Source organism: Loxodonta africana, chromosome 19 (assembly GCF_030014295.1).
Source record: "Loxodonta africana isolate mLoxAfr1 chromosome 19, mLoxAfr1.hap2, whole genome shotgun sequence".
In the NCBI taxonomy this organism is placed as follows: Eukaryota; Metazoa; Chordata; class Mammalia; order Proboscidea; family Elephantidae; genus Loxodonta; species Loxodonta africana.
The window spans coordinates 62,845,728-62,861,868 of NC_087360.1; the positions used below are offsets into that span (position 1 = coordinate 62,845,728).

The 16,141-nt window shown below is 47.4% G+C and overlaps 1 protein-coding gene across 1 annotated transcript in view; it reads right to left on the reverse strand.

Annotated features, from left to right (window-relative positions):
* The window catches only part of EIF4EBP1 (eukaryotic translation initiation factor 4E binding protein 1), a 33,396-nt gene extending 23,655 nt beyond the window's left edge, over nt 1–9,741 (reverse strand). The window contains exon 1 of the mRNA XM_003412536.3: nt 9,560–9,741. Within this exon, the coding sequence (XP_003412584.1) occupies nt 9,560–9,704 (145 nt within the window). The 5' untranslated portion in view covers nt 9,705–9,741. The remainder of the gene's footprint in view (nt 1–9,559) is intronic.
* Between the last annotated feature and the right edge of the window lie 6,400 nt (nt 9,742–16,141).

Below are 16,141 nucleotides of genomic sequence, written 5' to 3' on the forward strand. Positions count from 1 at the left end.
TTCCCTTAAACAAGCAATTACATGAGAACAAACGAACATTTACCTGAGAGCAAAGATGAGAAGGGAAGGAGGGGAAGGGAAACTAGATAATGAAAACGAACAAACAGAATGGAAATGAGAATCCTGACACATGATAAAAATTGTAACCAAAGGCATGAATAATATGTATGAAAACTGTTAAATGGGAACCTAATTTGATGTGTAAACTTTCACTAAAACATAGTAAAATATTTAAAAAGAGGATAGACAGGGAAACCAAGTTCACACATGGAGGAAGACAGCATGTGAGGATCATCTACAAGCCAAGCAACACCAAAAGACACCTGGGGCCACCAGGAGCTGGAAGAGACAAGGAAGGATCCTTCCCTAGCGCAGACAGAAAGAGAGCATAGCCCTGCTGACACCCTGAATTAGGACTTCTAGCCTCCAGTCCTGTGAGAAATTAAAGTTTTGTCTTTAAAGCCATGCACTTTGCGGTATTTTGTTATGGCAGTCCTGGGAAACTAAGATAATCCTATTGCCAATATTCTAGAAAACCAAGGATGTTACGTGGGAGTGCTGGGGGGAGGGAGGGGCAAGTGTCCCTCCAAGCGTGACCACCCCCCCCAAGCGTGGGTTCCTCTGAAGGGCCTTCCCAAAGCCTGACTTGCAGGACACTTGGTGGGAGAAAGCAGAGGTCAGGTGGGTGAGGCTGATAAGGGGCAGCATGCCACAAAGTGGAATGCAGTGTCCAGCCACCTTGTGTTATGGCCACTTGCTTGGCTTGCTTTGTGGAACTAGGCATAAGGCCTTGAAAACAGGGCATGGGATCTATGACCCAGTTTTCAGGAAGGTTTCCTCTGTTCATGAACTAACAGCTGAGATTCATAGGCTTATAATTCTAGTCTGCTTCCACGCCTGGCCCTGGCTCTGCTGACCACGTATCAGATGGGCAGTAAGTTTCCACAGGCCTGTCCTTTGAGACTTGACCCTTGTAGAAGGTTGTCTGAAAACATGGCCCCTGTAATTCCTTCCATCACTGTACACGTAAGCATCTCTCATTTGAAGGTGGTCTATTTCCCCCTCTCCTTGAATCTGGGCTGGTGTGGTGGCTTCCCTTAAACAAAGGAATATTGTGAGTGCCTCTGTGTGACTTCAGGGCCGACTGTAAAAGACCTTACAGCTTGTTTCACTCTCTTGGAAACTGCCGTGTGAATAAGTTGAGGCTACTTCCAGAAAAAAGGTTGCAGCCTTGAAAACTCTATGGAGCACGTAGCGGGGGCAGAGGTCTGGGGACCATGGTTTCAGGGGACATCTAAGTCAATTGGCATAATAAAATCTATTAAAACATTCTGCATCCCACTTTGAAGAGTGGCATCTGGGGTCTTAAACACTAGCAAGCAGCCATCTAAGATGCATCAATTGGTCTCAACCCACCTGGATCAAAGGAGAATGAAGAACACCAAGGACACAAGGCAATTATGAGCCCAAGAGACAGAAAGAGCCACATGAACCAAAGACTACAACATCCTTAGACCAGAAGAACTAGATGGTGCCCAGCCACAACTGATGACTGCCCTGACAGGAAGCACAACAGAGAACCCCTGAGGGAGCAGGAGAGCAATGGGATGCAGACCCCAAATTCTCATAAGACCAGACTTAATGGTCTGCCTGAGACTGGAGGGACCCCCGTGGTCATGGCCCCCAGACCTTCTGTTGGTCCAGGACAGGAACCATTCCCGAAGCCAACTCTTCAGACATGGATTGGACTGGACAATGGGTTGGAGAGGGATGCTGGTGAGGAGTGAGCTTCTTGGATGGGGTGGACACTTGAGACTATGTTGGCATGTCCTGCCTGGAGGGGAGATGAGATGGTGGAGGGGGTTAGAAGCTGGCAAAATAGACACGAAAAGAGAGAGTGGAGAGGGAGAGTGAGCTGTCTCATTAAGGGGGAGAGTAATTGGGAGTGTGTAGCAAGGTGTATATGGGTTTTTGTGTGAGAGACTGACTTGATTTGTAAACTTTTACTTAAAGCACAATAAAAATTATAAAAGAAAAAGCTCTATGGAGCAGTTCCACTCTGCACACATTGAGTCGCCATGAATTGGAATGGCAACTAACAACAAGACTGCTGGATTATGTGAGATCAAGAGAAAAGAGAGCCCCCAGTCCTCCAGCTATCTCCAACAACGCTCCAGACGTGGAGGTAAGGCTATCTTGGACTTTCTAACCCACCCAGCCCAAACCAGCTGCCAATTGTATGCAACCACATGAAGAGACCCCAGGCAAGATCACCAAAGACTGCACAGCCTGCCTAGAGAATGGAGATAAATAAAAAAAAATAAGTTACTAAATAATTTTTTTATTTTACTGTGACAGCTAACGGATACAACCCATCACACCAAGACAAGTGTCCCTGGGCAACTGGTAAGCCCTATTACTCTGGGCCTGGTATCTGAGCTCCCTCAAAGAGCTTTCATGGGTATAGCTATCTGGATTACAAGGCGCCCTTTGTTTCCTGTGTCCTTGAGCACCAAATGCCAGTGGGCAGGCATCATCTACTCCTGCCTAGTCAGTGACACTGGGTGCACAGAATAAGGCGTATCAATCCTAGTCTCTGAGACGCCAGCCGCAATACTGACGTGTTCAGTATATGAAAAAATCATTTCTTTCCACTCTCTGCTCCAATATATTGGGGAAATTAATCTGCCAGCAATACTGTTATCTGTAATACAGGCAGTCTCCTGCTTATGACAGGCTTCCGTTACAATGACTCTGTCGTTAAGTTGGCTCTGATGTAAGTAGAATACCTCATTTTTTTTTTTTTTAGTTTCCATTATTATTGGCTTTTATTTATCAGTATCTTTATAAATTTAATCAGCAAATGATAAAACTGAACATCTGTGAGCGAACGTCTGAGAATGACATCAGCTAATAACACGATGCAACATTGTATACAGTACGTATTACTAAAGACAAAATGTACATGTCGTTAAGTGCGGTTCTTTGTAACTCTGTGGTAAATCAGGGACTATCTATATTGAGATAAGGGAGAAAGCTCAGAGACAGTTAATTTCTGTCCCTTCCTTATGCCCCTGGGACATTTAGAGATAAACAATTCTACCCCGTATGATAGTTAAGGCTGTGTGTCAGCTCGGCTAGGCCATGGTTCTCAGTGGTTTGGCAGTTATGATATCGTTTGGCAGATGATGTAATTACCAACACGATGAGATTTGATATAATGTAATCACCTCCATGATGGGATCTGCTGTGAGTAGCCAGTCAGTTGAAAGGGAGTTTCCTTGGGCGTGGGGCCTGCATTGAATATAAGCAGGCTTTCTGGCAAGGCTGGTGGGATTTTGCTTGCTCTGGACCCTGCAGCTGGCTGCTGTTCATCTGACCTCCGGGTCTTGGGACTCAAGCTAGCAGCTTACCTGCCATCTTGCCTGCCAATTTTGGAATTTGTCAATCTTTGCAGCCTGTGAGCAAGAGCCCTGCTGCCTGACTTTCCAATCTTGGGTTCGCTAGCCCCTATAGTTACATGAATCCGGAGAAGCCTCCAGCCTGGCCCACAGACTTGGGACGTACCAGCCTCTACAACCACGTGACCCATTTCCTTGCTATAAATCTCTCTGTATACATACTTACACACTGCACTGGTTTTGCTTCTCTAGAGAACTTAACCTAAGACACCTTGCAACTGAGAAGACAGAAAATAAAGTTTAAACATTTTTATTAAGCCAGCTCAGATCCAGGCCTGGTGGTAATGCTTTCTTTCCAGGATTTATTTCAACCTTTTACCTCCTACACACCTGGTCCTGCACTAGATGCTGGGTATACAAAGATGAGTAAAATTGGGCTGAAAGAACTTCCTGTCTAACTGAGGAACAAACATGTAAACAAACACATGTGATTTGATTTGTTACGAATCTTAATGGAGGAAGAACACTGGCTCAGGTCTAAGTGAGACCAGAAAGTAACCAGGCTTTTTGTTTGTTTGTTTGAACACACAAGAATTTATATGTATAAATGAACACTTTTCTTTAAAAACAGCCACCCTGGGAAACAATACTCTTTTTTCAACACTGCTGCCCCTTTCTAACTTCTCTTCCTGAACATTATTATTATTATGTCAAATAATAACCCAAACAAGAAAATCCCTGATCACTTTATACGAACAAATAAATATGGTACTACCCTGCTTGCCCTCTTTCACCAAATTTGGTAACGAAGGTCTTTTCTTTGCTCTTTCAGGAAAGAAAAAAAACAAATTCCTCTTTCAAATAATAATGACCTCCTACCTTTGAAAGTATTTTTAGAAATACGTAGACATCTGAAGGCAATTAAAAATTTTTAGAAAGATTTAGCTCTGCATCATCGAAATGTAAGACTTAGCAGAGTGGCTACGTGGAAGGGACAATTCTCCCTTGAATATCATACAAGTTCTACCATTTTATTGGGGAAACGTCTGTCGAATTGTTTCATCTACAGATACACCTCTGATACTCACGATTTTTTTTCAGTTAGTCTTCGTCTTCAAAACTAGCATTTGAAACACTGGAGGTCAGGGTGTCTTCCAAGGCTGGCTGTGGTGAATGCCACATAAACAGGGAGGCTCATGCCACTAGAGGAGGTTTGGGGTGTTCCACGCCAGGTCCTCAGTCAAAAAGTCTTTAATGAAGGACACAGTGTGGAATGTTCTAAGCACTTTAAAAGGAAGCTCAAGTTAATGTGAGAAAAGTGTCCATTACTTCTTCCTCACTGCCTTAACATCCAACCTCTCCTAACCTGTTCTTAAGAGTGAAAGACTGGAGCAAAGGAGAATGAATAACAACAAAGATACAAGGTAAATATGAGCCTGAGAGACAGAAAGGGCCACATAAGCCCGAGATTCCATCAGCCTGAGACCCGAAGAACTAGATGGTGCCTGGCTACCACCGTTCACTGTCCTGACAGGGAGCACAACAGAGAATCCCTGATGGAGCACGACAACAGTGGGAGGCAGATCTTAAATTTTTGTAAAAAGACCAGGCTTAATGGTCTGAGTGAGACGGGAGGGACCCTGATGGTCCTGGTCCCTGGATTCTTTGATAGCCCAAGATTGGAACCATTCTTGAAACCAACTCTACAGACAGGGATTGGCCTGGACTATAACATAGTGATGCTGGTGAGGAGTGAACTTCGTGGCTCAAATAGACACATGAGACTATGTGGGCGGCTCCTGTCTGGTGGTGAGATGAGGAGGAAGAGGGAGACAGGAGCTGGTTAAATGGACCCGGGGAATACAGGGCAGAGAGGAGGAATGTGCCGTCTCATTAAGGGGCGAGCAACTGGGAGTGACAGTGGGGTGTATATGGCTTTTTGTATGAGAGACTGACTTGATTTGTAAACTTTCACCTAAAGTACAATAAAAAAAAAAAAAAAAAACCCCTATGGGGCAGTTCTACTCTGTCACATGGGGTCACTCTGAGTCAGAATGGATTCCAGGGCACCCAACAACAAGAATGGTTGAACAACATGATGAACATAGCCAATGTCGTTGAGTGGTACGTGTGCAGGATACTGCTATGGCAGACAATTTGTTACATATGTATTTACCACAATAATAATAAAGAATAGCAGCTATCCAGTGGAATGGACATGGGAAATACAGGGTGGAGAGAAGGACTGTGCTGTCACGTTGTAGGGAGAGCAACTAGAGTCACATAACAATGTGTGTATAAGATTTTGTATGAGAAACTGACTTGAATGATAAAGTTTCACTTAAAACACAGTAAAAAAAAAAGAATAAAGAGTGAAAGAATTTCTCTTCTCTATATGACTCAGGACACTGGCTATGCCAGCAACAGCGTCCCACCTGCTCCCCCTCTTCCCGGCACTGTCTGTTCCATAGCCAAAGACTTGGGAGCTGCTCCAAGGTAAGCTTTCTGGGCATAGACCTTGTTTGTCTAACCAAAGAGGGTGCCATTAACACCTGCAGCCCTACCTGCTTACCTCTGATTAACCTTATCCAGGTACAGGTCTTAGGTATGACTACTACCCAAGCAGCCTCTGCAGGCTTTGGGGTCAAACAACTAACATGGAACTAGGAATGTGAAGATTGAACAGGGGAGGTGTGGAGGAAGGCTTTTGATGCATTCAAAGGTTCTGCTGGTTGATAGAGTGTGTATGATGTCACTGGAGAGTTTCAAGACTCGGGACTGGTCCCTTCTGATAACGTGTGCAAAGTACATAAGATGAAGTACCGCCATCCTCACTTCCAAGAAGCCTTCTGGATATACTTCTTCTAAGGCAGATTTCACGACTCTACAGACTCAAAAATTCAAACACGAAACTTCCTTCAGCAAATTCCTTAACTCCGCCAGGCACCTAACTTCAGCTCAGCCTGTGGAGGGTTCATGAACCATGAAAAGCAAACTAGAGTTACAGGAATCTGGATGGCTCAAACCAACTCCTGCTTCTTTTCCACCAGGGACAAACACTGCAGTGTCATTCGCAGGAACTGATTGGCTCTTCGTGAGGGAATGACACCCCCTACAAATAAGGGTGCCCTGGGCTCAAACATATCAAAGATCATGAAGATGGCACAAACTGGTCAACATTTTGTTCTGTGATACGTAAGGTGGAGGAGCCCTGGTAGTGCAGAGGTTAAGAGCTTGGCTGCTAACCAAAAAAATTGGCAGTTCAGATCCACCAGCCACTCCTTGGAAAGCCTATGGGGCAGCTTTTCTCTGTCCTATAGAGTCACTATGAGTCACTATGAGTCGGAATCAAATTGATGGCAACGGGTTTGGGTTTTTCTTTTGTTTTTTAATACTTAAGTTTGCCACGAGTTGGACCTGATTTGATGGCAACTAACAACAACAAATGGGCACCTTTCTAAACACCCTATGGACCCAACCTTAAAAATTTACCTGGATAGAATCACACTTTTTTCTAGACCCCAGAGGTTTGATAAGTTGAGAGAAATCACATTCCACTAATTCCTGAGGACTCAGAATGTGGTACATAGATCAGTCACCAGCAGCTTGTTAGACAGAAGTACAGAATCCCAGTTTGCAGCTCAGACCTAGCCATCAGACCCTGCATTTAAGAGGTCTCCAGGCAATTCATAGGCACATTAACAGTTGAAAACAGCACTCTAGGCTACAGCAAAAAGGGAACAGGATATAACTTTTTCTCATTAGGTCAAGTTTCTTGGAGCTGGCAAAGGGCTGGGGTGAAGTGGACTTTGCAGGAAGATTCCACACCTTGGCAGAGGCAGACTAGGCATGCTGATTTTGGCAGAGGCCAGCTGGGCTTCTCCAGGACTGAGCTGTGACTGCCCCACAGGCCACCTGAGACAAGAAAGCACTGGCCTTAGACTACTGGCAGATCCCAGCTTTCTTCCAGTTGACATTTTAAACTCTGATGCAGAAGCCCCTTCCCTTTTTCCACAACCATAAAGACTTTCAGAGGGAGGAGGAATTTTGCTGTAAAGGGAGAAATGGATCAGAGTTCCCTATAAACAAAACAAACCAGTTGCCCTCCAGTTGATTCCTATTCATAGCAATCCTATAGGACAGAGCAGAACTGCCCCATAGGGTTTCCACGGACGGGCTAGTGAATTCAAACCGCAGACCTTTTGGTTAGCAGCCCAATGCTTAACCACTGTGCCACCAGGGCTCCTGCAACAAACGGTGCAAAAATGGTCCACCTGCCTGGAGGGGAGATGAGAGGGTAGAGGTGGTTAGAAGCTGCCAAAATGGACACGAAAACAGAGAGTGGAGGGAGGGAGCGAGCTGTCTTATTAGAGGGAGAGCAATTGGGAGTATGTAGCAAGGTGTGAGAGACTGACTTGATTTGTAAACTTTTACTTAAAGCACAATAAATATTTAAATAAATAAAAAGCAAAATTGCTGAAGGTGGAAAGACACCCCAATAAATCTGGGGCACCAAATGCCTATCTTCTTAATGGAAGGGTGAAAATAAATAAAAGCAGTATGTGGAAAGAGAGAGATAGAAAAAAAAAAAGTCCACCTGAGTCCCTAGGACCGACTCAGCGCCCAGCCTGAACAGATCAAGCAGAGATTCACAATCTCACTTGAGGGAACCCCAAACTTGTCAGGAAAGGTTCTAGTGGACACAGACACATCAGGACAGAGAGAAAGGGGAACAGCAAGGACAGGAGTCTGGGAAAGAGAATTTGAGTGGTAAGCAGGGTCCCTGAGAACTTTTCCTTGGATCATTTCTAATAGAGGAGCGAGCATTTGTCCTCTCTCTGCCTGGCTGCTTCTTGGTCGATCTGGGAAAGCCGTGCGACACTGGACAATAGACAGGTTTTCAGCTTTGGAGCCTCAATGCTGTGTTCAGTACAAGAAGGCAGAGGTATGCGCAGCGCGGCTGGATGAGAACATCTAAGATTCCTAACAGCTCTCGCGTTGTGTGTTTTGGAACAAACACACAAGGACTTCAGATCTGGCTGTGCTCACTGGAGGCCCGACAGCTGCCTGAGAAAATAAGCATGTGGCCCCCACCGGGCAGGGGAAGAAGCTGTGGCCCCACCCGCGCAGCCAGCACAGCCGAAAAGCGCCCCTCACCAGCCAGCCAGGATCTGGCGCATTTTCCGGCAGTTTAGGAAGGAGCGTCGAGGAGGGTGTAGGGGAGGGAAGAGAAGCAAAAGTGGGCTGGGGCAGGGCGAGGATGGCAGGGAAGCAGTGAGCCACGAGGATTTCATCATGCAAATACGAGGGCAGGTTTCATCAGCACCTCGGCGCAGGGGCTCCCGGGCTGGGAGGGAACGGCTGACTCCCGAGGGCAGCCCAAGGCTGACCCCCACCCCTGTCAGCTCAGCTTCCTCTTCCTCATCCTCTCGGGGAGGTCACACGATCCTCCCCTCCCCCCCGAGCAGGAGTACATGTTTTTCTGCACGGTCATGCCCGTGGCCCCTGGCCCCTCCGCGGGGATCCCACCGGATAAATGCGGAATATGCCACAGGTGCCCACGAGGCGCTGCTGGGGCAGGGGAGCACCCGCAGCAAACCCCCAAAACTGCCGTCAGAGGGCGCTTATCCAACGCAAATCTGGGGGTGCCTTGGGAATGAACAAGAACTCTGCGAGTATTGTGAATGGCGTCCTCTTCCCCTAAGCTCACTTTATCCAACAGAGTCCATCCCGTCCCCTAAAATCCTCAGGCCAGACGTGTCCTTGATTCCTGGGCCACCCTGACCCCACCGCATCCCACCTCAGAACTGCCCCCCTCAACCCCCATGTGGTAGTCCTCACCATGTGGCAGTCCTGTGTCGGTGTTGGGGGGGGAGGGGGTACTCAGCTGTCTCCAAATGGGGCAGTTTTCAGCCCGGGCTCGGGAGGACGCACCCAGAAGTCAGGTAGTCGGGGGCGGCTACCCGCTAGTTCCCTGGGGCCACCTCCGTGGCCCCTGGCGCCTCCCTGATGCCTCTTATCCGTTCTCACAGTCACCGCGCTCCTGAGCCTGGGCACCCCGTCCAATTGGTGGTCCCCGCTGCCCCCGCTCGCCCAGTCCATCCTCCCTACCGCGCGCACCCGGAGCCGGCACGCTGCGCCCCCGAACCCGCGCCTACCTCCCGGGGTGGTGCTGAAGAGTGTGCCACCCGGGGTGGTGCTATAGTCCCCGGGCGGCAGCTGCACGCCGTCGCCGAGGACCACCCGGCGAGTGGTGGGGATGGTCCGGCTCGGGGTCTGGCTGTAGCCGCTGGCCCCTGACATGGTCGCTCAAGCGCTGCGCCCGCAGCCGGAGCGCGGCCCTCCTGCCCCTCCCGCCTAACCCCGCCCCTCCCGGGCCCGCCCAAGACCGCCCCTTCCGCCCCCTCGCCTCGACGCCCCCTGGGATTTGTAGTCTCCCCGACCACGTCGCCCCACCCAGCCTCGCAACATTGTCTGCACCCGAGTTCTCGGGCTGCGCCAGAACCGGGTCCCCAGGCGATTCAGCGCCTCCGCTGGGGTCCCAACGCCGCCCTCCATTGCCTGCCTTTCCTGCTCTTGAGCCCCTCCCTGCCACGGTGGCAGAGATGAGAGCGAGGGGAGAGTGTCCGCGCCTCCCTAGGTTAATGCTTCTATGGGTCCGGGCACGCGCCTCATGGCCGTGCTGGAATCCTTGCGAACCCGGCCCACTCGGGGAACACCTGGCTTCTACATAAGGACATCAGGCCAAAAGTTCCCCTCAACCCCTCTTCAGTTCCTTAGTTCCTCAGATGAGAAAGTGGGAATTGATTGATCATTCACCCCTGATCCGTTTACTAAGCATTAAGGATAATAATGAACAAAGCCCGAAATAACGAACAAAGCACTTTCCGCGCCTTTGGAAAGGATGTGGGAGAAGGATATGTGAACAAACTACCCAGCTGAATGAGAGTTGGTCAAAGAAGGTGCCCAGTAGACGTTTGAGTCGGGTCCAGACCCTAGCACGCTGCCTGGCTTTCAGTAGGCTTTCCCTAAATGAACAAGTGAATGAATGAATCTTCAAAGAGATGTAAGAGCTCCCCAAGAGGAGAGAAAAATGCAAAGAGGGTGAAAAAGCCTGTCGGTTTAATGAACGATTTATATCATTGTGGCCACATCTTGGAGGAGGGAAGGAGAAAGAAAAAGTCCGAAGGGGAAATTGGTGCCCATTGTGAAGGGTCTTTTAAATCACGTTGAGGTCTTCTTCAGACTTTTGTCCTGCAAGGGTAGGAGATTTCAGAGATCTTTTAGACAAAGGAGGGACATAATTATAGAGTTGCATTTTAGAAAGTTAACTGGTGACTGTGGAGTTTGAAGGAGTCCCTGGTTGGGGCAAATGGCTGACCAGTCTGCTACTAACCTAAAGGTTGGCAGTTTGGACCTACCCAGGGGGCCTCAGAAGAAAGGCCTGGAGATCTGAGACAGAACCCCCACGGTCCTGTATTCCTTACCCGGCTTCATCCCCTACAGTGTTGTACCACAAAATCACTTCCTTTGTTGGGCTTCCCGCCCCCCGCCCCCACCCCAGCTTCGATTATGAATCCTGCTTTTGCTGGAAGGTTATACATAAACTTCCTTGGGCCTGTGTAGTATGGTTAAGAATGTTGCTGATGTAAGTAGTATGAGCTCTACTTGGAAACCCCTTTAAAAGTAACTTGCCTGCCTGCCCTTAGCGAGCAGTCTTGGCAACAACAGCTCCTCCTGCTCCATTTCCTTGTACAATGAAATAAAGATGCCTTTTTTGTTCTCTCACCTCCATCTCTCATTTATTGGCCAATAAGAGTCATGCCGAGTAAGAACCTGGGGTTTCCGCCAGGTTCTGCTTCCAAAAGATCACAGCCATGGAAAACCCTGTGGAGTGCGGTTTTACTCTGAAATGCATGGGGAAGCCATAAGTTGGAATCCACTCTATGGGCAACTGGTTTGTGATTTGTGGAGTATGAAAATGGCCTGGGGGAGAACGAGACCTATTGGGTTCGGTCACTCCTGATCTAAATTGTATGTCTGTACTGTCTAATAGGGTAGCCCCTAACCGAATGTGCCCAGTGAGCACTCAAAATGTAAATAGTCCAAACTGATGTGTGCTACAGTATAAAAATACACACCAGATTTCAAAGACTTAGTACGAAAAAAGCAATGTAAAATATCTCAATAATTTCTTAGTATATCAACTACGTGTTGAAGTGATATTTTGACTATATGAAGTATGGTAAAATCTATTATTATTAAAACTAATTTCATCTGTTTCTTTTTCCTTTTTAATGTGACTACAAGAAAGTTAAGGAAGCCCTGGTGGCGCAGTGGTTAAACGCTCAGCTGCTAGCAGAAAGGTCACGGTTCAAACCCACCAGTCACTCCGCGGGTGAAAGATGTGGCCATCTGCTTTTGTAAAGATTAACAGCCTTGGAAACCCTATGGGGCAGTTCTACTATGTCCCGTAGGGTTGCTCTGAGTTGGTTGGTTTTATATTTGGTTAGACTGAGGCCTGGACTTCATAGGCATTGAGATTCTAGGGAAGAGGCCTGTGTAGAAAGCTCACACTTGGAATGCCCTCTGTACATAGGGCCCTGGAAGAACTAGGTACTGGGGGCTACAGGGAGCCCCTCAACTTCCAAGCCAGAGTCTCCTCAAAAGTCAATTCTGACTCATAAGCAAGTCTGTAGGACAGAATAGAACGGCTCCATAAAGTTTCCAACGCTGTAATTTTTACTGAAGCTGATGGCTGCAGAGCACCTGGTGGGTTTGAGCCAGCAGCCCTTCAGTTGGCACTTCAGAAGCCCAGCGCTTAACCACTGCACCGCCAGGGCTGCTTTCAAAGAATGGTAGCAGGTCCCAAAGATCAAGGCCGAGAAGAGGAGCTGTAAGCTAGAAGGCACGGCTATAGCACTGGCCTGGGGGTCGGGAGCCTGGGTTCTAGTCCTAGCTCTGACACTAAATAGCTGTTCAGTCTTGGACAAGTCCCTTTCCCTCTCCGGGCCTCAGTTTCTTTATCCGTCAGATGAGCGGGTGAAGTTGAAGGTCTCTGAGGACCCTCAGCATTGACATTTTAAGTGTCTGACAAACTTCCTGCTCAGCCGCTTCACCTGCAGTGATTTCTCTCTCTTCACAGAGCAGGGACTTACTCATATCAAGTTTTGTATCTACTCCTGCAGGCCAGGAATATGTGTCAAAGCATTTACTTCAGACAGGTCATTGATAAAACTTTTAGTGCTGCTGCCCAAAGCCAAACGTGTTTATTTCTGTCTTCTCTTCAAGGCTCTTTTAAATCTATTAGTGCACAACTGTTCCAGCGCTTTCAGCTGAAAGTCCAAAGAAAGCAAGCAGAATGAACCAAGGAATAGGGAGGGGAGGATGCCACTTTAGCCCTGTAGGCAGGGGGAGAAAGGGATTGATTTTATCAGTTTAAGTTAAGTGGAATTTCTTTGAGTCCTCAAACAGACACACAGGCCCAGTCCTTCTGGTAGGAAATGCTTTGTGAGGTTAGTAAACCATATCCGTGGGAGGTAGGAATAGCCCGGAGTGCCTTCGGACTCTCTGTTAACCCAGAACTAAAACCATTCCTGAAGCCAACTCTTCAGACAAAGATTAGACGGGACTATAAGACATAAAAATGATAATCGTGAAGAGTGTGCTTCTTAGTTCCAGTAGATAAAATTTTTTTTTTTAATTATTTTTTTATTTTCACATGAGACTAAGATGGGCAGCTCCTATCCGGAGGCGAGATGAGAAGGCAGAAAGGGACAGGAGCTGGTTGGTTGAATGGGCACATGAAACCCGGGGTGGAAAGAAGGAGTGTGCTGACACATTATAGGGAGAGCAACTAGGGTCACATAACAATGCGTGTATAAATTTTTGTATGAGAAACTAACTCGAGCTGTAAATTTCGCTTAAAGCACAATAAAAAAAAAAAAAAAAAAGCCTGGAGTTGCATTCTCTGGTGTTCCCCTCAACGCTGCTGTCCTGAGGTGGACCAGTGTGGGGAAGGGTTCCCAGGAGTGGCTGCCTGGGGAGGGAAGTGGCAGGAGCCACAAGAGGGAGAATCGCTGTTAGATTCAGGCAATCACAACTTTAGAAGAGGTGGGCTTCTAAAGCCCCCCAGGCTAGGCAGGGACTTAAGGAGGCAGTCAGTAGGAGAGAAAGACTTGTGTTTGTGCCTGTAAGTGTGTGTGTGTTAATTCACTGCAAATATTTAATGCTGGAAGTGTCCCCCCTTTCTGTTAGGGAATCCTTGATGTTAGCCCATGTGTCCTGTTGCGTGACCCCAGTAGTCTCTGGTGGCTCGTATGCTTTCTTCTTTTTGTTTTTTAATCATGGTGAAAATACATACAATAAAACATATGGCATTCAGCAATTTCTACATGTAGAATTCAGTGACATTGATTACATTCTTCAAGTTGTAAAACCATTCTTGCTATCCCTTTACAAATTATTCTACCATTGACATAAACTCAATACCCCCTAAGCAAAACCTCCCTCTTCCCATCTCCCGCCCACCTTTTGGGCTCTTTGGTGGTGACACCGTGACTCTCAGTTCTGCTTGCTTCAGTAAATTCAATAGCAAGGCTGTTTCTCACAGTAAAAACTGTTTCCCTTCAACAGTGGTCTATTACCCTCTAGTCAATTGTGAATCTGCATATTTTCTCTAAATGACTGAGTCTGTATCTGGGGCAGAAAGTAAGGAAGAAGAGACTGGAGTCCCTTTGGAACCCACTGAAGACCACCAGGGTCATGGCAACAAGATACGTGGCCAATGTGAGGGATTCCCAATGGTGACTTTGACCGGCTCAAAGTTTTATGTAAATTTTCAGTTGGCTGGGAGCAGAGTCTGCAATCTCTCCTCACCCCTGAGCCTCAACAACAGGTTCCCAGGCCTTATATCATCACACACCATCTTCTTCTCATTGCAGTAAGTCACCTGCCAACTGCTGTAGTATTTTCTCATCTCCTCCAATAGTAGGTCTGTTCTATAACAGCAGGGACTTGGTCTTGTTGGCTTCTCTATCCCCCGAATCTAGAACAGAGCCTAGTACATAGAACCTGTTCAGTAGATGCCTGTTGAAGGAATTAACTGTAACGCTGAAATGCAACCAAATAGACTCTATACACACACGCAAGCATTGGCAAGCAAAAAGTACAGCATCGTAATGAGAGGCTCTATAGTATCAGCATGTGTTAGAGATTAAATTGTGTTTCCCAAATACATGTGTTGTAAATCCTAACCCTTATACTTGTGGATAAGGAACCCTTGTGGAACAGTGTTTAAGTGCTCAGCTTCTAATCGAAAGGTTGGTGGTTTGATCCCACCAGTGGCTCTATAGGAGAAGGACCCGGAGATCTGCTCCCATAAAGATTACAGCCTAGAAAACCTTACGGACAGTTCTGCTCTGTCACGTGGCATCCCTATGAGTCGAAATTGGCTCCAAGGCAATGGATTTATACTTGTGGGTATTAGCCCTGGTGACACAGTGGTTAAGCACTCAGCGGCTAACCCACCAGCCACTCCACCAGAGAAAGATGTGACAATCTGCTTTTGTAAAGATTACAGCCTCGAAGCAAAACCCTGTGCGGGCAGTTCTGCTCTGTCCAAAGGGTCACTAGGAGTTGGAATTCACTTGTGGACAAACGGTTTATACTCGTGGATATAATCACATTTGAGAATAGGGTTTTCTTTGTTGCGTTGATGAGGCCATATCAGGGTAGGGTGTGTCTTAAGTCAATCACTTTTGAGATAGAAAAAGAGCAGATTAGGCACAGAGATAAGCAAGTTAGAATGGGGGAAAGATAGACTCCACAGGGAGATCACCAAGGAACACCAAGAAGCTAAGACAAGGATTTTACCCCAGAGCAGACAGAGAGAACCCTCCCTAGAGCCAGTGCCCTGATTTCGAACTTATAGCCCCCTAAATTATAAGAACATTAATTTCTGTTGGTTAAAGCCACCCATTTGTGGTATTTCTGTTACAGCAGCTCTAGGCAAAACTGCAACGGCATAGGATAAGGGCTAAAGTCCGTGGAGGCGCCAGAACAAAGGAAGCTGGGAGGTGCCCTGAGTCTGCTCAGCCACACATTGTATTGGTCCCTAGATATGCCTGGCATTTTTAAAAAAAGAAAACAAAAATCCAAGGCCCACTTAGAGTCAGCCTCAAAACAAATTATAAGGCCTCACCTTTTCTGACATTGCCCTCACTCCTCCAATCTGGGCTGCTAGAGTCTCCTTTATGGCTTATTTCTCCCTCAGGATATCCCTGATCTCATCTGAACTGTGTTTTACCCACACAGTGGTGTTGGAGAGTGGAGAAGTGGCAGAGAGGTGATTGCCTGGGGTTTCTCCCTGGTGGATGGTCCTGGGTGTGCCCACCTAAGAGGGAGCCACAGGCTGAGAAGGTATTGTGGGTTGGTCAGGAGAGCCAAAAACAGCAAGGAGAGACTTTGGTGGCAACTGGAGACCAGTGGCACAGAGAGAGAGAGCTGTGTGGAGGGACTACCACACAGGCCAGGCACAGGGAGGGAGCTGAGAAATGATGTTCTACTTCACTGTCTCCTGCCTGACTTCTTGAGTTCCAGATCTAGCTGGAAAACAGAGGGCAAAGGATCCCACTGATGCTTGCTGCCTAGATCAACCTCCTGGGACACAGAGCATGGTGGAAACAGCGGAGAGCGGACCCAAGTGGGCAAAGAGAAGATTCCAGCACAGAGGAGTAGAG